The sequence below is a fragment of the Oncorhynchus tshawytscha genome, linkage group LG25, assembly GCF_018296145.1.
Source record: "Oncorhynchus tshawytscha isolate Ot180627B linkage group LG25, Otsh_v2.0, whole genome shotgun sequence".
Taxonomy (NCBI): Eukaryota; Metazoa; Chordata; class Actinopteri; order Salmoniformes; family Salmonidae; genus Oncorhynchus; species Oncorhynchus tshawytscha.
In genome coordinates this window covers 34468644-34490153 of record NC_056453.1, presented here as the reverse complement: position 1 = coordinate 34490153, position 21510 = coordinate 34468644, and the positions used below count along the sequence as shown (strand labels likewise).

General features: G+C 40.4%; 1 protein-coding gene across 6 annotated transcripts in view; it reads left to right on the top strand.

Annotated features, from left to right (window-relative positions):
- mlip (muscular LMNA-interacting protein) overlaps positions 1-18807 on the top strand; it is a 42251-nt gene extending 23444 nt beyond the window's left edge. For 5 of the 6 annotated variants that reach the window (XM_024388306.2, XM_024388304.2, XM_024388308.2 and 2 more), the window contains 5 exons: positions 732-776; positions 1969-2022; positions 2191-2319; positions 14043-14096; positions 17771-18807. In XM_024388306.2, the coding sequence (XP_024244074.1) occupies positions 732-776; positions 1969-2022; positions 2191-2319; positions 14043-14096; positions 17771-18025 (537 nt within the window). In that variant the 3' untranslated portion in view covers positions 18026-18807. Of the gene's footprint in view, positions 1-731; positions 777-1968; positions 2023-2190; positions 2320-14042; positions 14097-17770 lie in introns of those variants that run through there. The other variant, XR_002949481.2, reaches the window with a different exon arrangement.
- The last annotated feature ends 2703 nt before the right edge of the window (positions 18808-21510 follow it).

Below are 21510 nucleotides of genomic sequence, written 5' to 3'. Positions count from 1 at the left end.
CCCTGATTGCGCTATTGCATATTTACTATTCAGTGGATGTGTTATCCAAAATGATTTCTTTACCCCTCTTACATGAGCGGTCTGTTTAAATGTCTCGCAGGTGGCTCGTCTCTTATGTCAGACTTTGTTCAGTTTCTCATAATTTATAGCAATAATGTGATCCATTCTTATTGGCAATCTAACGCACAACGGAAAACATTGTATCACTATGCATGTCTATAAATCTCAGTGAAAACTCAAATAATCTCATTACAATGCATACAGGTACAGTAATCTCATTACAATGCATACAGGTACAGTAATCTCATTACAATGCATACAGGTACAGTAGCATAATATCCCTTTCTACATCCATTATTCCAACTGTCTTTGTATGTTGGAGTGTGTGTGTGTGCATTCGTGTGTGCATTCGTGTGTGCGTGCGTGCGTGCGTGTGTGCTTGTGTGTGTGCGTGTGGTCAGATACTGATCATATGAAATGAGATGATCCTCTAACTGGCTGATAATTATGTTGGTAATATCCCCTTCCATAGGGCTACACAATGTGTTACACAAAGTGGATTGAAAAGACAGTCCAGATGTATAAAGGTGACATTCAGGATCATAACAGTCTACTTATACAATCACCACCACAAACAGCCCAGCAAGTAGATAAACTGACTTTACCAGGAATAGTCTTCTCATAAAGTTCTCATTATTTGCGTTTGTCTGTTTGCTTTCTCCCACATGTAGCGATACACCTCATTGCCAAGGTCATTGGGACGTGAAACGAAATATGTGAGTATACATATGTATGTTTGTTTTGTCCCCTAAGCAAGATTACATTCCAAAATAAATGAGAATGCTTGTTTTTGTGCATCTGGAACTACAAACTTGCTCCCTAAAGGAAAAAAAACATTTTCAGGCTCTACAAAAAGATTAATCTGATGTCTACATTGGAAAGCACAATAACTTTCATGACTGTAACTTTGTGTCTGTAATTAAATGACTACACTATGTGCTATTTGATCAATCCATGAGGTGTTCTTTGTTGTGTTGTTTTCATTTCTCATATGTGTTTGTAAGAAAATAAATGAATAGAATATCCTGAAAAAGATTGTCCTCATGAGATTTAGAGATACCCTGTATATGAAAGCAGGTTACATTGCATAGGGAACATCAACATTTTGTTTCTTAGAGTAGTGGGTATGTTTGAAAAGGGGATTTTCTGAGTGAAAACTTGTGGCGGACTTTGGCTTTCATGATATCATTACGGTGGGGATGTTCTACCCCTCTAAGTCTCAATGGGTCTTCCGATATCAAGCTGGAAATGTAATCTGTTATAGTTCATAAACTATATCTGGAAATATTTAGATTAATACAACAACTTACTGAAGTATCTCAGCATACAAACAACATGACAGCTTTGTCTGGGGAACGAGACTGCATGATTAGACAGGATTCAAAACAAAACCAGTCATGAATGTTTCATGAAGTTGCATTTATATTCACTGAACTTTACGAATTTGACATCAAGAGACACATCATTCTTTTCAAGATTTTGTCTTCAGTAGAGTCCATTGTCATCGAAGCCAAAGAAAGACTCTTTCTAATCAAAGGAAGACTAGTTCTTTGTGCAGCAAGTTGACACTTGGATGATTACATACTGTATGTGGGATCTTAATTTGATCATCCTGTTGCAGGATAACAGGAAATGTAAAGCTTGTTGTGTATTTAAGGTTTTATGGCTTCTGAAGTTTATTTCCACTTTGAAATTGTAGACTTTATTTTCCCTTTACGAAAAATGTATTAACCCACATTAAAATGTAAATTTAATTATAATCAAAATTATAATTCACCTGTTCTTACAGGATAATTTTTCTGCTGTAGCAAACTGGGTCAAATTAAGATCCTAGGAAAAAGTTTGTAGGAAAAATCCAAAATACATCAACATTATATACAGTATGTGCTGATATTTAATTTTTTACAGGCAACCTTCAACCTACAACGGCCTGTTGAGAGAAAACTGGCAGACACCTATAAGGTAGTTATTCTATTGCAAATATGTCAAACCTGTTTAAACTATGTTATGCTAATGAATGGCCATCACATATGCTTTGCTATTTCTTTATTAAGTGTATATTTACTGTGATCTTATGTTTTCGTTATCTACTAAATCAAATTAATCGAGACATATTTTCAAACCTTACAGACCAAGCCTGGCGTAATTCGACCTGCCAATATTATCCCAAGATTGCCAGAGGAAAATTATGATGAAGCGTTTCATCCAAACCCCTTCAAACAATATCTGGACGAGTTGACTGTCAATGACCAGAACAAGGTAGGCATAGTTTAACCCACAATACCTTGGTATTAGGTTACCTCAGAACACATATGTGTTGAAAACAACTACGTTTATCTTATGGGATTGCCTGATTCATTCAGAGTATGCATATTAACCAGCACTTAGACATAACTGTTGCCAAATAGCATACTTGACATACAAAAATGGGAAAGTGGGTTTATAGTGTAGAACTTCTGCATAAGTCTCTGTTTACTTCAGAGGCTTTCCTTTTTGTCTTCTTTTTTTTATTTGTAGATTTTCAGACATGGGAACAGAGACATTGAAACAGTACAACACACCCAGTCCTTTAAAACCCCGCCCACCCCACCGCTTCCGTCCCTCCCTCCCTCCCTTCCTCCAACCCACCCCTTCCATCCCTCCCTCCCACCCCCCACTCCATCCCTCCCTCCCCACAAAGGCATCATACCAAGACATCAGAAAATAAAAAATAAAAGTAGACCAAAAAAAAAACATTGAGAAAAACAAAGACATAAACAATAGCAATACTTTGTAACAATAATAGTAATGATTGGTCATACAACAGCACTACTGATCTTTATTAGCAGCTCCAACACATCTGGCCCATATCATTGCCTCTTAGTCCTTGTCCCGGGGACTCTGAGGGGCGCACAACCCCACCCCAGCCTCCAGCACACTGACTCCAATCAAGGGCTTGGTAATGAGTCGTTTTGTTGAATCGAGAGAGCTTGCGCCGTGGCAATAACAAAGATGCAGAGGTTATTGTATTTGCTGTTTAGTCAAATGGAACTAGGATTAGTTAAATTCAAGAGCATTTGAATTATATTCATTAGGTTTAGAGATGTTTTGTAAAACCATAGTTTGTAGATATAGGTCTGTCAGTTTTCCAAGAACATGAAGGTAGATTGGCTACATTTGCCATGAGTGAAAGGCACTGCAGTCACTTCAATCTTGACCTTGTTGACCTGAAATGATTTCCCCTTTGCTCTTAAACATGATTTTGGGAAAGATGGGAGAGATCATTTAAGACAATTTTAGGCGATATGTTAAAGTAGGAATCCTTAATACTGAAACTGCCACGTCCGTTTGGGATAACAAAAAAGTTACTGGAAACAAAAGTTTGGACACGCCTACTCATTCAAGGGTTCATTCAAAAGCAGTGCAACACAAACAACAACACAGAGTTACACATGGAATAAACAAACATACAGTCAATAACACAATAGAAAAAAAATGTCTATATACAGTACGGTGTGTGCAAATGGCGTGAGGAGGTAAGGCAATAAATAGGCCATAGTAGCGAAGTAATTACAATTTAGCAGATTAACACTGGAGTGATAGATGAGCAGATGGTGATGTGCAAGTAGAAATACTGGTGTGCAAAAGAGCAGAAAAGTAAATAAAAATAATATGGGGATGAGGTAGGTAGATTGGGTGGGCTATTTACAGATGGGCTATGTACTGTTGCAGCGATCGGTTAGCTGCCCAGATAGCTGATGTTTAAAGTTAGTGAGGGAAATATAAGTCTCCAGCTTCAGAGATTTTTGCAATTTGTTCCAGTCATTGGCAGCAGAGAACAGGTAGGAAAGGCGGCCAAAGGAGGTGTTGGCTTTGGGGATGACCAGTGAGATACACCTGTAGAAAATAGTAAAAATAATGAAATACCCTTGAATGAGTAGGTGTGTCCAAATCTTTGACTGGTACTTTAATTTGACTCAAAAGAAAAGTGAGTTTGTGGGTGATTCTCCAATACAATGTCACATTATGTAAGCTCCTACTGACAAACTTTTTATGTTCCTATCAAGTACATATGAAGAGTTTATTTCCAAAACACTATACAGTGCCAACAGGACAATGACCCTAAGCACACAGCCAAGATAATGCACGAGTGGTTTCCGGACAAGTCTCCGAATGTCGTTGAGTGGCCCAGCCAGAGCCCGGGTTTTAACCCGATTGAATATCTCTGGAGAGACCTCAAAATAGGTGTGTAGCAACGCTCCCCATCCAACCTGACAGCGCTTGAAAGGATCTGCAGAGAAGAATGGGAGAAACTCCCCAAATACAGGTGTGCCAAGCTTGTAGCGTCATACCCAAGAAGACTCGAGGCTGTAATCACTGCCAAAGGCACTTCAACAAAGTACTGAGTAAAGGGTCTGAATACTTAAGCAAATGTGATATTTCAGTTGTTTATTATTAATAAAATAGCAAACATTTATAAAAAACTGTTTTTCCTTTGTCATTATGGGTTATTGTGTGTAGATTGATGAGGGGGTAATCATTTTTTTTGTTGCAAAACGCCATATATCCACCTTACTCTCAGAGGGATAAATAGCGCTGCTAGGTTTTACACAGTCAAATGTAACAAAATAAATAAAGAACTGTACAAATGATACATCAACATTTTAAAAAATTGTCACACAAAATATGTAATGCATCAATATGAGATCTGTATGTAAAACATTTACATTTGACATTTTAGTCATTTAGCAGATGGTCTACCTTTCAAGTTTTAATGTCACGTACACAAGTACAGTGAAATGCCTTTCTTGCAAGCTCTAAACCCAACAGTGCAGTAATCAATATCAATGTAGCACTAAAAATAACACAAGGTAGAACAAAAACATACAATAAATTAAATTAAGAAATAAGAAGAACACGAGAAAGTAAGAAGCTATATAAAGGGTCATTTCCAACTCCATATTTATAATGTATAGAGATACTGGAGTTAAAGTGATAGATATGTATAGGGCTAAGGTGACTAGGCAACAGTATATATCGTGTGGTAAACAGAGTAGCAGCAATGTACAGTTGAAGTCTGAAGTTTACATACACCTTAGCTAAATACATTTGAACTCAGTTTTCACAATTCCTGACACTTAATCCAAATAAAAATTCCATGTCTTAGGTCAGTTAGGATCACCACTTTATTTTAAGAATGTGAAATGTCAGAATAATAGTGGAGAGAATGTCTTAGCTTTTATTTCTTTCATCACATTCCCAGTGGGTCAGAAGTTAACATACACTCAATTAGTATTTGGTAGCATTGCCTTTAAATTGCTTAACTTGGGTCAAACGTTTCGGGTAGCCTCCCACACACTTCCCACAATAAGTTGGATGAATTTTGGCCCATTCCTCCTGACAGAGCTGGTGTAACTGAGTCAGGTTTGTAGGCCTCCTTGCTCGCACACACCTTTTCAGTTTTGCCCACAAATTTTCTATAGGATTGAGGTCAGGGCTTTGTGATGGCCACTCCAAAACCTTGACTTTGTTGTCCATAAGCCATTTTGCCACAATTTTGGAAGTATGCTTGGGGTCATTGTCCATTTGGAAGACACATTTGTGACCAAGCTTTAACTTCCTGACTGATGTCCACATAATTTTCCGTCCTCATGATGCAATCTATTTTGTGAAGTGCACCAGTGCCTCCTGCAGCAAAGCACCCCCACAACATGATGCTGCCACCCCCATTCTTCACGGTTGGGATGGTGTTCTTCGGCTTGCAAGCATCCCCCTTTCTCCTCCAAACATAACGATGGTCATTATGGCCAAACAGTTCTATTTTTGTTTCATCAGACCGGAGGACATTTCTCCAAAAAGTACAATCGTTGTCCCCATGTGCAGTTGCAAACTGCAGTCTGGCTTTTTTTAATAGCGGTTTTGGAGCAGTGGCTTCTTCCTTGCTGAGCGGCCTTTCAGGTTATGTTGATATTGGACTTGTTTCACTGTGGGTATAGATACTTTAGTAGCTGTTTCCCCCAGCATCTTCACAAGGTCCTTTGCTGTTGTTCTGGGATTGATCTGCACTTTTCGGACCAAAGTACATTCATCTCTAGGAGACAGAACACGTCTCCTTCCTGAGCGGTATAATGGCTGAGTGGTCCCATGGTGTTTATACTGCGTACTATGGATTTTACAGATGAATGTGGTACCTTCAGGCATTTGGAAATTGCACCCAAGGATGAACCAGACTTGTGGAGGTCTACAATTTATTTTCTGAGGAGGCACTGAGTTTGAAGGTAGGCCTTGAAATACATCCACAGGTACACCTCCAATTGACTCAAATGATGTCAATTAGCCTATCAGAAGCTTCTAAAGCCATGACATAATTTTCTGGAATTTTCCAAGCTCTTTAAAGGCACAGTCAACTTAGTGTATGTAAACTTCTGACCCACTGGAATTGTAATAAGTGAAATAATCTGTCTGTAAGCAATTGTTGGAAAAATGACTCATGCACAAAGTAGATGTCCTAACCTACTTGCCAAAACTATAGTTTGTTAACAAGAAATTTGTGGAGTGTTTGAAAAACAAGTTTTAATGACTCCAACCTAAGTAAATGTAAACTTCCGACTTCAACTGTATATGATTGTATGTGTGCTTGTCTAAGGGGGTTTCCCCCGAAACACAACCCAGCCAAGCTGCACTGCTTCTTGACACAATGCCCGCTTAACCCAGAAGCCAGCCTCACCAATGTGTAAGAGGAACCACTGAACACCTGGCGATAGTGTAAGCGCATGCCCCTGGCCCGCCACAGGAGTCGCTAGAGCGCGATGGGACAAGGAAATCCCGGCTTGCCAAACCCTCACCTAACCCAGACAACGCTGGGCCAATTGTGCGCCACCTCATGGGTCTCCCATTCACGGCCAGTTGTGACACAGCCTGGGATAAAACCCGGGTCTGTAGTGACACCTCAGGCACTGCAATGCAGGGCCTTAGACCACTGCGCCACTCGGGAGGCCCTCGCAAATTGATTTTAACAATGTAGGGATGTAGCGTTTTGAATATAAACTGATATGACTGATATTTACTGTAAGTGATAATGCCAGAGAAGCCGGTGTTTGGAGGATATTGGCACGGAGGTTGTTAGGCCCGAGACAAAGTCCAAACACCGGCTTCAAGGTCCAAACACCGGCTTCGAGAGCATTATCACCTTTATACAATGGGTTACCAAAATATTCAAATAATGATTTACATATTTTCATTAAAAGCTTTATTTTGATGAATTTATTCATACTATTTCATCCTTCCACAAGATATCGCCCCAACACAAATCTAGGGTTGCTACCCAAGCCGGCTGGATGTTTGTTCTATCGGTTAGATTGTTAAAGACGCGACCCAGTCGTTCAGTCTTTTTGTTCTGTATCTATTGACACGACCCAGTCGTTTGTTCAAAATGTTCCATTGCCATATTGGCTGGCAACATTCTTATCTCTTGCTTGCTAGCTAGCCAGCCAACTATGGCTAACTTACAGTCACATCAAACAGTGCAGCCAGAATAAAAACGAAGTAGCTGCATTGGTTTAATTTGTTTTCTAGTGACATTTATTTGTATACATCCATAACAATGAGCTAATGATGCAGATTTCACCTGGCATAGGAAATGTCCTCTCTCATCAGGACACTGTTGTTCAAGAGCTAGCCAACAACACCGCTAACAAAATCACTTCAAAACTGAAGCTGGAAAACTAGCTGCGCTTTGTTTCATTTGACTTGTTTTCTATCGATAGTTCTTTGTAAATATACATAAAAATGATGAAGAAAAGCTGCCTACCTGTCTGTCTCATCCCGACTTCCGACACGTTCATACTATGGGACAGCTGGAGATCGAATTTGAATATTGAAAAAATGTGGAAAATGTCGGAGAGACAGACAGTAATCTTTATATAAATCTCCGCTGTTGTAAACTTAATGTTAGTCTACAAGAACTGTGACGTAATGTCTAGATGCTTTTTATAATGGAGATCAAGTTCATAAATTGCCTGGCTGGGCTAATGAGATATTGGATTGCGCAGTCAGACGGAACAGAGTAAATAGGCATTTTAATGTCATGGATTTAGCCGGTGGTAACCTGTGTAATTGACACCGGCTAGGATGCATTCAGGATTAGACCCACACGTTGTGTGATATATATATATATATATATAATATATATATATATATATATATATATATATATATATATATATATATATATATATATATATATATATATATATATATATATATATATATATATATATATATATATATTAATTATTTATATATATTAATTATATTATATTATATATATATATATATATATATATATATATATATATATATATATATATATATATATATAATGCCAATCAAAGATGGATGGATTAATGTCCTTTATTCACAACCTTTAATCCAGTCAAGACTTACTGACAACAAAGTCAGGAAACGTTCTGTTTCATGTCTAATTATGTATAGCACTCCCATTGGGTGACACTGTAGATCTGCTGTGAGACGATAGGTATCTGCTTGGGGAAATTATAGAATCTCAAACTTTCTTGGCTCAACTCCCAACACAGCAGGTATTCACAGCACAACAGGCATCATTATGGTACAACCTTTGAGCTTTATCCAGCTTTAAATCAAACCATATCCAGTCAAACCATCCTCTTGTAATGGAGAGCTTTTCATTCAGTCATCAGGACAACTTGGTTGGTGTCAGTCTATTAAATAGCTTGTATAAAAGTTATAAGAGGGAAAAAATCAAACGATTAGGATAGAGATTTATCACCGGAGAAGTGAGTGGACGGAGATAGGGACCGAACGCTATCCATCTCTGTCATTGGGAAAACCGCACCTACAGATGTAGGATCTTAATTAGATTTTTTTGCTAAGAAATCAAAACTTGTAGTGCAGTCCAGCATTAAAAAGGCTTCTAAAGTTTGTAATTTCCATTTTAAAATTGCAGACTTGATTTTCCCTAACGGAAAAGGTATCAACCCCTACCCTTTTTAACAATTAGCTATAATCCACATACCAATTCATATTTCCTATTGCTGCAGGATTATTTTCCTGCTGTAGCGGACTGGCTCAAATTAAGATCTTACATCTGTAATGTACTCAATCGTAGGCAGCTGGCAGACAAACCACTTGAAACAGGGGCAGTGCCATAATTACAGATGATTGCTTCAGAAACCGGACCTTAAGTGGGTGCAGTAGCTAGGCAAAAGCAATTTTACACTCGCCTCACGGCTTTCCTTCATGCATACGCATGGGGGCAACCACATGTATATGTTTGGGCGGTATACTTCCGGTTGACTATGAATGATTGCCAACTGAGCAATATAAAGGAAACCAACTACTGGTATGACATAACCAAATGTATACATCATCTCTTCTTCAGTCATTTTGGCACATACATGAAGAATGTTTTGGAACACTTGTCAGCTGTTTACCAGACCTAATAGAGTAACCAGAGTCTGCATCAGTCCATCTTAATAACTTTGCATTCCTTCATTTTGATCCCCCAATGTTCAGTACCCACTGTTGTTACCTTGAGACCTTCTGTCAGAGCCACTCTCTCACATTCAATTTCTAATCCCCAGTGTGTCCAATCTCTTCTCCCATCCCATCTCCATCTAATTCAACGCACTAAAAGCTTTCAAACACTCAACACGTAGTTAAGGTTAACATATAACATGGTCTTATTTTACACTTTTTTTTCACATTAAATGGTAGCGTAGCAACAAGATGGAAGTCAGAACACAAGGTTAGAGTGTATAAATGCAGGAAGGACCATACTTTATAGTTATTAGCAATTAAGAGTAATTATTTAATTTCTTATTTATGAGCTGTGAATATATATAGGATGTCACAAGTACAACTAGGTCTTCCTGCCATGTATATCTAAAATGATCGTGTTAAAACTAATAGAACCAACTATTTTATAACGCTGACTAAAATGTCTGATGCAGATATTTGTTTCGATCTGAGTAATGTGGTATCAAAGTCAGCATGAAAACCCACATAATCAAATCAAATCAAATGTTATTACAACAGGTGTAGTAGACCTTACAGTGAAATGCTTACTTACAAGCCCTTAACCAACAATGCAGTTTTAAGAAAATCCATTAAAAAGTTAGCCAGAAGAATAACAAATAATTAAAGAGCAGCAGTAAATAACAATAGTGGGGCTATATACAGGGTGTACTAGTTCAGTGTCAATGCATCAATGTGCGGGGGGCACTGGTGTCGAGGTAATTAAGGTAATTATGTACAAGTAGGTAGAGTTATTAAAGTGGCTATGCATAGATAATAACAGAGAGTAAGGGCAGCGTGGGGGGTGGGGGGGGCAATGCAAATAGTCTGGGGGCAATGCAAATAGCCACCTGTGTAGCCATTTGATTAGCTGTTCAGGAGTCTTATGGCTTAGGGGTAGAATCTGTTTTGAAGCCTCTTGGACCTAGACTTGGCGCTCCGGTACCGCTTGCCATGCGGTAGCAAAGAGAACATTCTATGACTAGGGTGGCTGGAGTCTTTGACAATTTTTAGGGCCTTTCTGTGACATAGAGGCCCTGGATGGCAGGAAGCTTGGCCCCAGTGATGTACTGGGCTGTACAAACTACCCTCTGTAGTGCCTTGCGGTTGGAAGCCGAGCAGTTGCCATACCAGGCTGTGACGTAACCCGTCAGGATACTCTCGATGGTGCAGTAAAACCTTTTGAGGATCTGGGGACACATGCCAAATCTTTTCAGCCTCCAGACAGTGAGAAAACAATCACAATATCAGAGGGAGATGTCATGACAGTGAGCACTTACAAGTATATTTTGTCTCTATGAAAACATCAGGGATGGTTTTGAAATGTCAATGACTGACACAATAAACATTGTTTTCAATCTGGGAGGCTCAGACACAAAGCAACACTGTAGAAGACATCAAGAAATGCCAACTGCAAACAAAGTCTAAACAGACTGGATCATTTCAGAGAATGCAGTCTAACACAAAACATGAAACGTAGTATGGAGTTTATATACAGTCCCTTCGGAAAGTATTCAGACCCCTTGACCTTTTCCACATTTTGTTAGGTTACAGCCTTATTCTAAAATTTATTAAATTGTTATCAATCTACACAAAATAACCAATAATGACAAAGCAAAAAAAAAAAAACTGAAACATTTACATAAGTTTTGAGACCCTTTACTCAGTACTTTGTTGAAGCACAGGCTTCTTGGGTATGACGCTACAAGCTTGGTACACCTGTAATTGGGGAGTTTCTCACATGCTTCAAATCAAATCTTATTGTATATGTCACATACACATGGTCAGCAGATGTTAATGCAAGTCTAGCGAAATGCTTGTGCTTCTGGTTCCCGACAGTGGAGTAGCATCTGACAAGTAATCTAACAGTTCCCCAACAACTACCTAATACACACAAATCTAAAAGCCTAATATTCTCTTCAGATCCTCTCTAGCTCTGTTAGGTTGGATGGGGTGCTTTGCTGCACTGCTATTTTCAGGTCACTTCAGAGATGTTAGACCAGGTTCAAATCCGAGCTCTGGCTGGGCCACTCAAGGACATTAAGAGAATTGTTCTGAAGCCACTCCGGCATTGTCTTGGCTGTGATCTTAGGGTCGTTGTGCTGTTGGAAGGTGAACCTTCGTCCCCAGTCTGAGGACCTGAGCGCTCTGGAGCAGGTTTTCATAAAGGATCTCTCTGTACTTTGCTCCATTCATCTTTACCTCGATCCTGACTAGTCTCCCAGTCCCACAGCATGATGCTGCCACCACCATGCTTCACTGTAGGGATGGTGCCAGGTTTCCTCCAGACGTGAATCTTGGCATTCAGGCATTCAGGTTCCATCAGACCAGATAATCTTGTTTTTCATCATCTGAGAGACTTTAGGTGCCTTTTGACCAACTCAAAGCGGGCTGTCGTGTGCCTTTTACTTAGGATTGTCTTCCGTCTGGCCACTACCATAAAGGCCTAATTGGTGGAGTGCTGCAGAGATGGTTGTCTTTCTGGAAAGTTCTCCCATCTCCACAGATGAAGTCTTGAGCTCTGTCAGAGTGACCATCGGGTTCTTGGTCACCTTCCTCACCATGGCCCTTCTCCCCCAGTTGCTCAGTTTGGCCTGGAGAACAGCTCTATAACGAGTCTTGGTCGTTCCAAACTTCTTCCATTTAAGAATGATGGAGGCCACTGTGTTCTTGGGGACCTTCAATGTTGCAGAAATGTTTTGTTACCCTTCCCCAGATCTGTGCCTGACACAATCCTGTCTTGTAACTCTACAGACAATTATTTCGACCTCATGGCTTGGTTTTTGCTCTGACATGCACTGTCAACTGTGGGACCTTATATAGACAGGTGTATGCCTTTCCAAATCATGTCCAATCAATTGAATTTACCACAGGTGGACTCCAATATAGTTGTAGAAACATCTGAAGGATGATCAATGGAAACAGGATGCACCTGAGCTCAATGTTGAGTCTCATAGCAAAGGGTCTGAATTCTTATGTAAATAAAGTATTTCTGTTTTTTATTTTGAATAAAAACCTGTTTTCACTTTGTCATTATGGGGTATTGTGGGTAGATTGGCTGTAATGTAACAACATTTAGAAAAAGTTAAGGGGTCTGAATACTTTCTGAATGTACTGTATATAGACATTGAGAGGGTGCTGTCACAAAAGTCTCTCCTCTGTGGCACGACCGTCTTCATGGCTGGAATTAGTGGACCAAAGGGCAGCGTGGTGAGCGTACATTTTCTTTATTTATAAAATGACGCCAACAAAACAAGAAATGAAGAAACAACCGTGAAGCTTACACAGGCTATACTGCCCCTAACAAAGTCAACTTCCCACAAATAACAAAGGGGAAAAGGCTGCCTAAGTATGATTCCCAATCAGAGACAATGGTAGACAGCTGTCCCTGATTGAGAACCATACCTGGCCAAAACATAGAAATAAAGAACATAGAATGCAGAACATAGAATGCCCACCCAAATCACACCCTGACTAAACCAAAATAGAGACATAAAAAGTCTCTCTCAGGTCAGGGCATGACACTCTGATTTGACATTTCAAGGTAGTCACTTGTGGTTTTGACGTTCATTACAATTTTTTCTCCCCTTTGTTTAGTTGGGTTTGAGTATTCCATGGCACACACACACAGTTTTCCCATTTGTCACAAATTACAATTTGTGAGTCTCTTTGGATCAAGCAGCAGGCAGAGTGATGCAAATACAAAGAGTCGGTTTTTCATATTTGATATCAATTCAAGTATTGTTTTCCACATTTTTCCCACTGGGTCTGGTAATATATTTGGTCTTTATTATAGACCAGTCACACTGAGATCCTTTTTGCCATGGGTTGTGTTCATTGTTATTTGTGGCATGCCTTTGTTTTAATTTATTGAATAAATCTTGTTTTATACATCATGCGGCAAAATAGCGACGTATTCATTACACTAGTGAGCACTAAACCGTTACAGTCAATCTGCAGGTACATTAACTATTCTTAAGGTAATTATCCACTCTAAGTACAGGCACAGGTAAACAGAATAGTCAACTGGAGGCCAATGTTTTGATTCAGCGAACGTCTCTTGAAGGGTATTTGTGCTCTTAAGAATTCACCAATTCGTAGTGGTGTTCTAGTTTGCGTAGTGTCCACTGTCCTAGTCACCCCAAGGCAGAAACATCAGCAGTGACAATACAAGTATGACTCAAGCTGCAAACAAGGGTATGGATCCAATTTATAGGTCACAGACAGGTGTTTCCAACATACTCATGGAGCATGTATTTCATATTTGAGAGTACCTTGTTACTTTTTCCTTTGTAACCATTCTAATTATTTCTGTTGGGTAACAATGAAGAGAGTACTGTGTTTGAATATTTCGAGATTCAATTTGAATGAACCCCTTATTCATTATTTCTTCTTTATCTTGTTGTTCTGTTCTTGGTCCGTGGTTCTACTCTGGATGCCCAAACTGAAAGTCTACTCACCCGTTTGTGACAATCCATGAGAATGAGGCGCTGATGTCCAAAAAGGTAACATATAATATCTAGTGAGACTATGTTGAGACGCTGTATTAAATAACCCATTCTGCAATCATAGTGGGGAGTCTGACATTTTTTGAATGGTTTGTATTATTATGACATAATAGCCTTGTATTTATAATGCACTACTGAATATATTGAAAGCATTATACTAATTCAATGGCATTGCTAATGTCAGTGCTTTGTCCAGTAATTGCTCCTTTCTCCAGCTGTATGCTCAGGACCAAGGATGTTTGGGTTACTTTTCTTGCAATTCAATTAATAGACTATTTCACAGAGACAGACTTGACCAGACACTTAGCAGACACCTTATTTAATACTTTAACAAACGGCCTTCAGCCTTTTCCCCATTGACTTTGCATTGCCATTACTTCCTTTTTTCATCTGATGTTTGCTTCCTGAAGTTGTCACCTACTGTTTCTAGGATATAGCATCATGAAAGTTGGAAGTGCTTCTTCCCTCACTTAAAGATGCATTACAGATGTTTTTGTTTACTTTTACGGAGTGGCTGCTTGGCCGAATTCTCTGGACATCTCTTCCCCATAGCTAAACAACCAAACGTTCTGTACATGTAAGGGATTCTCTATTTGATGCAGAAAAATGTAGGTAGTTGCTGCTCCCTCTTTCCTGTTCTCACTATTCAGCAGCCTGATGTTTCTGGGGGTAGAAGCTATTGGCCAGTCTGTTAGTTTTAGCCATGATGCTCCTGTGTGATTGAAGTGGGGAGAACAGGCCATGGCTCAGGTAGCTGAGGTCCTTGATGATCTTATTGGCCTTCCTGCGACACCTGGTGTTTTAGGTGTCCTGTACGGCGGGCAGTGTGCACCCAATGGTGCGTTCAGCTGAGAGTACCACCCTCTGTAGTGTCTGGTACAGCCTGGAGTTGCTGTACCAGGCTGTGATGCAGTCCGACAGTATGCTCTCACTGGTGCTCCTGTAGAACACTGTGAGGGCCCTCGGGGACAGGCCCAATTTCAATAGCCTCCTGAGGTTAAAGAGTTGCTCTCATACATTCTTCACCATGATGACAATTTGGTTTCACCATTTCAGCTCCTCGGAGATGTGTACGCAGAGGAACTTGAACTTTTTGACCGTCTCCACGGCGATCCCATTGATTGAGATGGGGCGTGCTCTGCCTGGTGCTCCTCCTGAAGTCCATAATCAGCTTTTTTGTTTTGCTGACATTGAGGGAGAGGTTGTTTACTTGGCACCACACCGTCAGAGTGCCTACCTCCTCCCTGGAGTCTGTCTCGTCGTTGTTGGTAATCAGGCCTACTACTGTCGTGTCGTCAGTGTATACCATGCAGACGTGGTATACAGGGAGTAGAGGAACGGACTGAGCACGCACCCTAATGTAGTCCCCATATTGAGGATCAGTGTCGAGGAGGTGATGTTGCCTAACTTCACCACCTTGGGCGGTGTCGTGGAAATTTCCTGTATTACCAAATCAGGAGAGAGCAAACCACACACAAGTCAGAGTTATCATAAAGTCCATCTTTAATTATATGAGCTTCATCACAACCCTGTTTGACTCTCAGATCAATTCAGTGTCATGAATGAATTCTCTGAGAGTGCTTACATATTGGCAACTGAGATCCTTTATAGCAAAGACACACATAGCCAGACAGCATTGACTATAAATTATCGTTCAGTTTGGTCTCCTAAACTAAGTTCTTACCTCGTTCTTGGTACCACTTAGAACCAAAAACATTACCGCATCCAATGGCATATATCAAATACACCCCCTCCTGGACAAGCTTACAGAGAGACGTGACTGGCACACAGACATTGTGGAGCCAACCTAACTGGTTCCCCATTAATCACACCATCCCCTCACATGGTTTAGGAATAGTTTACAGACACATTCACAGATAAGACTAACCCGACCCCTCCCCTCTCTGGGCCCAAGTAACTTTCTCCACATAAGCATGCTTATGAAAATTAATAAAACATCTTATTTATAAATGTTACCTAAAGAATTCTGAATCTGCCACGACAGCGGTTTTCAGGAAATCTTTTGGCTGATCAGTAGGCAATGGCCAGCCCCCGTACAAAGATGGGCCGCCCCAGTTTTCTGATAGGCTGAGCTGAGGTCATGCATGCTCAAATTCAAAGTAAAACGTGGCATCAGTAAAGAGACCTGCTCTGACTGTCATCAGGTAGACAGCCAAGATCATGGATCTTAAAAAACGGAAAGGTTGCCTATGAATGTAGAAAGAGCTCATTCTACATTGTCACTTCACTTAAAACGTAACATTTGGTCATGAAACCATGATTTGGTCACAGTGAGTTGGTGGCACGCACAGTGCTGTGGGTTTGTGTGGATAAAATGAATTCTTGTCCCAGTACACCCATGCTCCCCCTGCACATGACCGGATGTCTTTGTCTGTTGTACAAACTGTTGTAACTATAAGCAACCTTTCTCTGTTTACCTTTAATAAAATCAAATTTACGGCCCACAAACATTGTAACCTATGTGCGGCAGACTGATCACTTCAATTGACAGGCATGTTGTTTTAGTCAAACTCTGGCTCATAGCCTACCACCTACACGTCACGGGAACGCTTGGCTCTGAATTTGCTCACAAAACGACCCTGTACATAATTCAAGAAGATCTTAATGCATATTCCAATGAAACTGATTGAGGTTAAACGGTTGGCATGCAGATGCTGAATGGATGTATCACCGGCAAAATGTGAAGAATTATCATTCACGTTGGATAAAGTGAGAAACGTAAAGTGAGGGGAGGGTGATCAGCAGCTATGCAATAAAGTTAAGCTGTGCATAAAGTTAAGTTTAAGTAAACACATGCGCAGAACGTGATCCGGCTGTTTAGCTCTGGGGAAAGAGCCTTCCAGGGGGCCGGGACAGGGAGGGAGGGGGGCGGGACAGGGAGGGAACGGGGGCGGGACAGGGAGGGAACGGGGGCGGGACAGGGAGGGAACGGGGGGGGGACAGGGAGGGAACGGGGGCGGGACAGGGAGGGAAGGAAACGGGGGCGGGACAGGGAGGGAACGGGGGCATACTTTTTAGCCAGTAGTTTTGAAAATAGCACTCAAGCCAAGAGGGCTCCCAAAAATATTTTACAACATCAAATATGTATATCATGTCAATCTTATAAGAATGAATGAAATGCCCATATGGACCATACATTGACACGTCAAGTTCAAAACATGAAGTTTAAAAAATACAGAAGTATTTTTCAGTCCTCTGTAACAAGTGTTTCAGTAGCTCTCACCCCCAGATTGGAGTTAATAGAGGAAATGGTTATATAACGTCTAAACAACATTTTGCTAACAAAACTGCAATTCTGGAAGTCCTTGTTTATTTTCTGTGAATGCTTTTCCATTTGGAATGGATTTGTGTCTGTGAGAACAGGTGAATTGGTGCTCTGTACAATCAATGACTAAGATTGTCAATTACCGTAGGTCTGTGACAGTAAATACCACCACACATTGCAGTGTCCTAAGATGCTGGTTGTGAGGATAAAAATTCGGAACACATTCAACTGCAGACTTAAACTGTAACGAGAATGTTACTAATCAATTATAACATTGTCAGTAGTTGTGCAGAGTAACTGAATTCACAGCTCATAATTATTTTCTCATTGGCACAGACACTGACATCTCTTTTTCAACAGTAACATCAGATTTTTTTGTCTGTAGCTTGATAACACACTTTTGGGAAAGATGGGGGCAGATGGCAGCATAAGCTCTGGCAACCTGGCCTTGAACACAGAGAAGAACAGTGAGAATAACTCAACAACAGAAGAGGAAGACAACATCTCAATCTCCTCACTGCTGATTACTGAATCTGAGGAGCCGAAAGCTAACCCTGCAAAAGATGGATCCTGGCAAGGTGGTGCGACCTCTTTCAACCTTACCAAGGTAAAGATGGAAGCCTTTGAGACACACATTTAATTGTTTGTAACATAAATGGATGACAAAACAGAACGGGGTAGAGATTAAGGCAACACTTTATTTTAAGTGTCCGTAATAAACCATTTATAAGGCATTTATGAAGTGTGTTAACCACTTAGTAATCATTACTCCCACATTTATAAACCTTTTACTAATCATTAGTTATTAAGTCTTTTTGCAGCCTCTAATCTAAAGTGAGTGCTATTTAAGCTTTACATATACCTTATAAATGTTTTGAGTGACCAGTGTAATTTCTCACAAAAAGATGGGCCTTCCATTGGTAGACATTCCAGCAGTACCTGGTAAAATAATAAGCGCACAACACAGGATATTTGCTACCATTTATGAATGTGGGAGTAATGATTAATAAATGGTGAGTACTGTTTGTAATCACATTATAAATAGTTTATAAATGCCTTATTAATGGTTTATTACGGACCTTTCAAATAAAGTGTTACAGAGAGTCATTCCCTGTAGTATTGACAAAGAGGGCTTCTGATCATGATGTGTGACCGCATGCAATAAATTCAACTGCTTTTGCTATTGTATAAACATTTATGGAATGCACCATTTTTCTGGAGATTGTGAAACTACATGCTCCACTGGGATGAAGGAGAATCCTTTTTGAAGTGATTGATATAATTACTTAATCATTCTGACTTGTATTTTGGGATAAATTAGTTTGTTCCAACATTGAATAAAACATTTTGTCATCTTTTCAAAAAGTTTGTTTGATTACTGACCTTTTTAATACATGCGAATAAACATTTTATTATACATAATGCAAGTACATCTATGCCGTGTTGGTGTTGTACCTGTGTGTCCCTGTGATTTCTTTGTACTGACTCAGAACATAACTAATTGAAACATTTCTCGTTTTGACAAATTGTATATGTTATTCTACTTGTCAGCATCTCTACCCATTTCAACTTCAGAGTTGTCAATACTATGCACTACATACAATTAACTAAATTATAGTTAATTAAAGTTTTAATTACATAACAGTGGACACATTTCTCCAGGCAAGAAGCCTAGATCAAGTTAATTACAGTGGCGACCATAGTTGCTACTATATTTGGTTCTGATTACACCATGCATGTTAAATAGACTTTTTCCTCTTGTATTTTTTCCCGAATGAAACTGCGCACATCCACAGAGAATTTCAATCTCTAAAGCAGGGATCATCAACTAGATTCAGCCACTGGCCATTTTTTTTTCTTGAGTGGATGGTCGGGGTGCCAAAAATTATAACAAATAGTTTGTAGACTGCAAATTCACTGCAAGAAGCACAAACAGATATAATATTTGACAAAAATATAATAATTTAAAACCTTGCTTACATTTGTATGCTATTACATCTACACCACATGACCAAAAGTATGTGGACACCTGCTCGGCGAACATCTCATTCCAAGATCATGGGCATTAATTTGGAGTTGGTCCCCCCTTTGCAGCTATATCAGCCTCCACTCTTCTGGGAAGGCTTTCCACTAGATGTTGGAACATTGCTGTGGAGACCTGCTTCCATTCAGCCACAAGGGCATTAGTGAGGTCGGGCACTGATTTTGGGCCCGACCTCACTAACCCTTTCTGTATGGACCTCGCCTTGTGCACGGGGGAATTGTCATGCTGAAACAGGAAAGGGCCTTCCCTATCAGGTATCAAGGTAAGGCCCAGATGCAGACCATGTCAAAGTAACAATGTTTATTACAGCAACAGGAGCAAAGGTACAGGATGGCAGGCAGGGTCAGGTCAGGCAGAGGTCGGAAATCCAGAGGGGGGGCAAAGGTACAGGACGGCAGGCAGGCTCAGGGTCGGGCAGGCAGAGTGGTCAGGTGGGCGGGTACAGGGTCAGGACAGGCAAGGGTCAAAAACCAGGAGAACGAGAAAAGAGAGACTGGGGAAAAGCAAAAACATTGGTTGACTTGAACAAACAAGACGAACTGGCAACGGACAAACAGAGAACACAGGTATAAATACACAGGGGATAATGAGGAAGATGGGCGACACTTGGAGGGTGGTGGAGACAATCACAAAGACAGGTGAAACAGATCAGGGTGTGACATTTCCCCAAACTGTTGCCACAAAGTTGGAAGCACAGAATGTCATTGTATGCTGTAGCGTTAAGATTTCCCTTCACTGGAACTAAGGGACTTAGCCCAAACCATGAAAAACAGCCCCAGACCATTGTTCCTGTTCCACCAAACTTTACAGTTGGCACTATGCATTGGGGCAGGTAGTATTTTCCTGGCATCTGCCAAATCGAGATTTGTCTGTTGGACGACCAGATGATGAAGCATGATTCATCACTCCAGAGAACACGTTTCCACTTCTCCTGAGTCCCATGGCAGCGAGATTTACACCACTCCAGCCGACGCTTGGCATTGCGCATAGTGATCTTATGCTTGTGTGCTGTTGCTCGGCCATTGAAACAGATTTCATGAAGGTCCCAACTAACAGTTCATGATCTGACGTTGCTTCCAGAGGCAGCTTGGAACTCGGTAGTGAGTGTTGCAATCGAGGACAGATTTTTACGCGTTACGCGCCTCAGCACTCTGTGGTCCTGCTCTGTGAGCTTGTGTGGCCTACCACTCCGCGACTGAGCCGTTGTTGCTCCTAGACGTTTCCAATTCACAATAACAGCATGTACAGTTGACTAGGCAGCTCTAACAGGGAAGACATTTGAAGAACTGACTTCTTGAAAAGGTAGCATCCTATGACGGTGCCACATTGAAAGTCACAGCTCTTCAGTAAGTCCCATTCTATTGCCAATGTTTGTCTATGGAGATTGCATGGCTGTGTGCTCAATTTTATACACCTTTCAGCAACGGGTGTGGCTGAAATAGCCGATTCCACTACTTTTGCATATATAGTGTTTCTCTCTATTATGCGTGGGAATACTTTGGAATAGATTTCCAAAATTAAAATCACCTGAAGATGATTTGCTGGTGTTTTTACAGTCATATGTCCTACAATAAAAAACTTTTTTTGGGGTGGGTCAAATAAAATCACCTGTGGGCCATCAGTAGGGGAACCCTGCTCTATAGGCTTATCAAGCGGCTCTCCGATCTATTCAGCAATTTTCTTTAACGTCAATAGGCCTCGAAAATTAGCATTCTACTATAGAGAACCACTGAACAGACATCGAAGAAATCCAACAGAGTTGTCAACATCCATTTGAATATTTAAGAAATGTGGTGTTGATATGATTAAAAACAATCTTTTAGTTTGGACTGCTATATTCAAAATGATAGACAGCTACAATTGCACATGTTAAAGGTAGACTCAGCGGAATGACGTTGCCACAAACAGCACCTCAGATATTGAGATGAGTGAGATGCAATACTTCACACGCAGTATCTGCATGTGCATGGGTTCACTTCACACTGTTCCCAACGTGGTAGCCTTGGCACCAAAACAGAGGAGTGGTTGAGTGCTTGAACACTCTTAGTAGTTACCGAAACTGATCCATTATGCTGTTTACT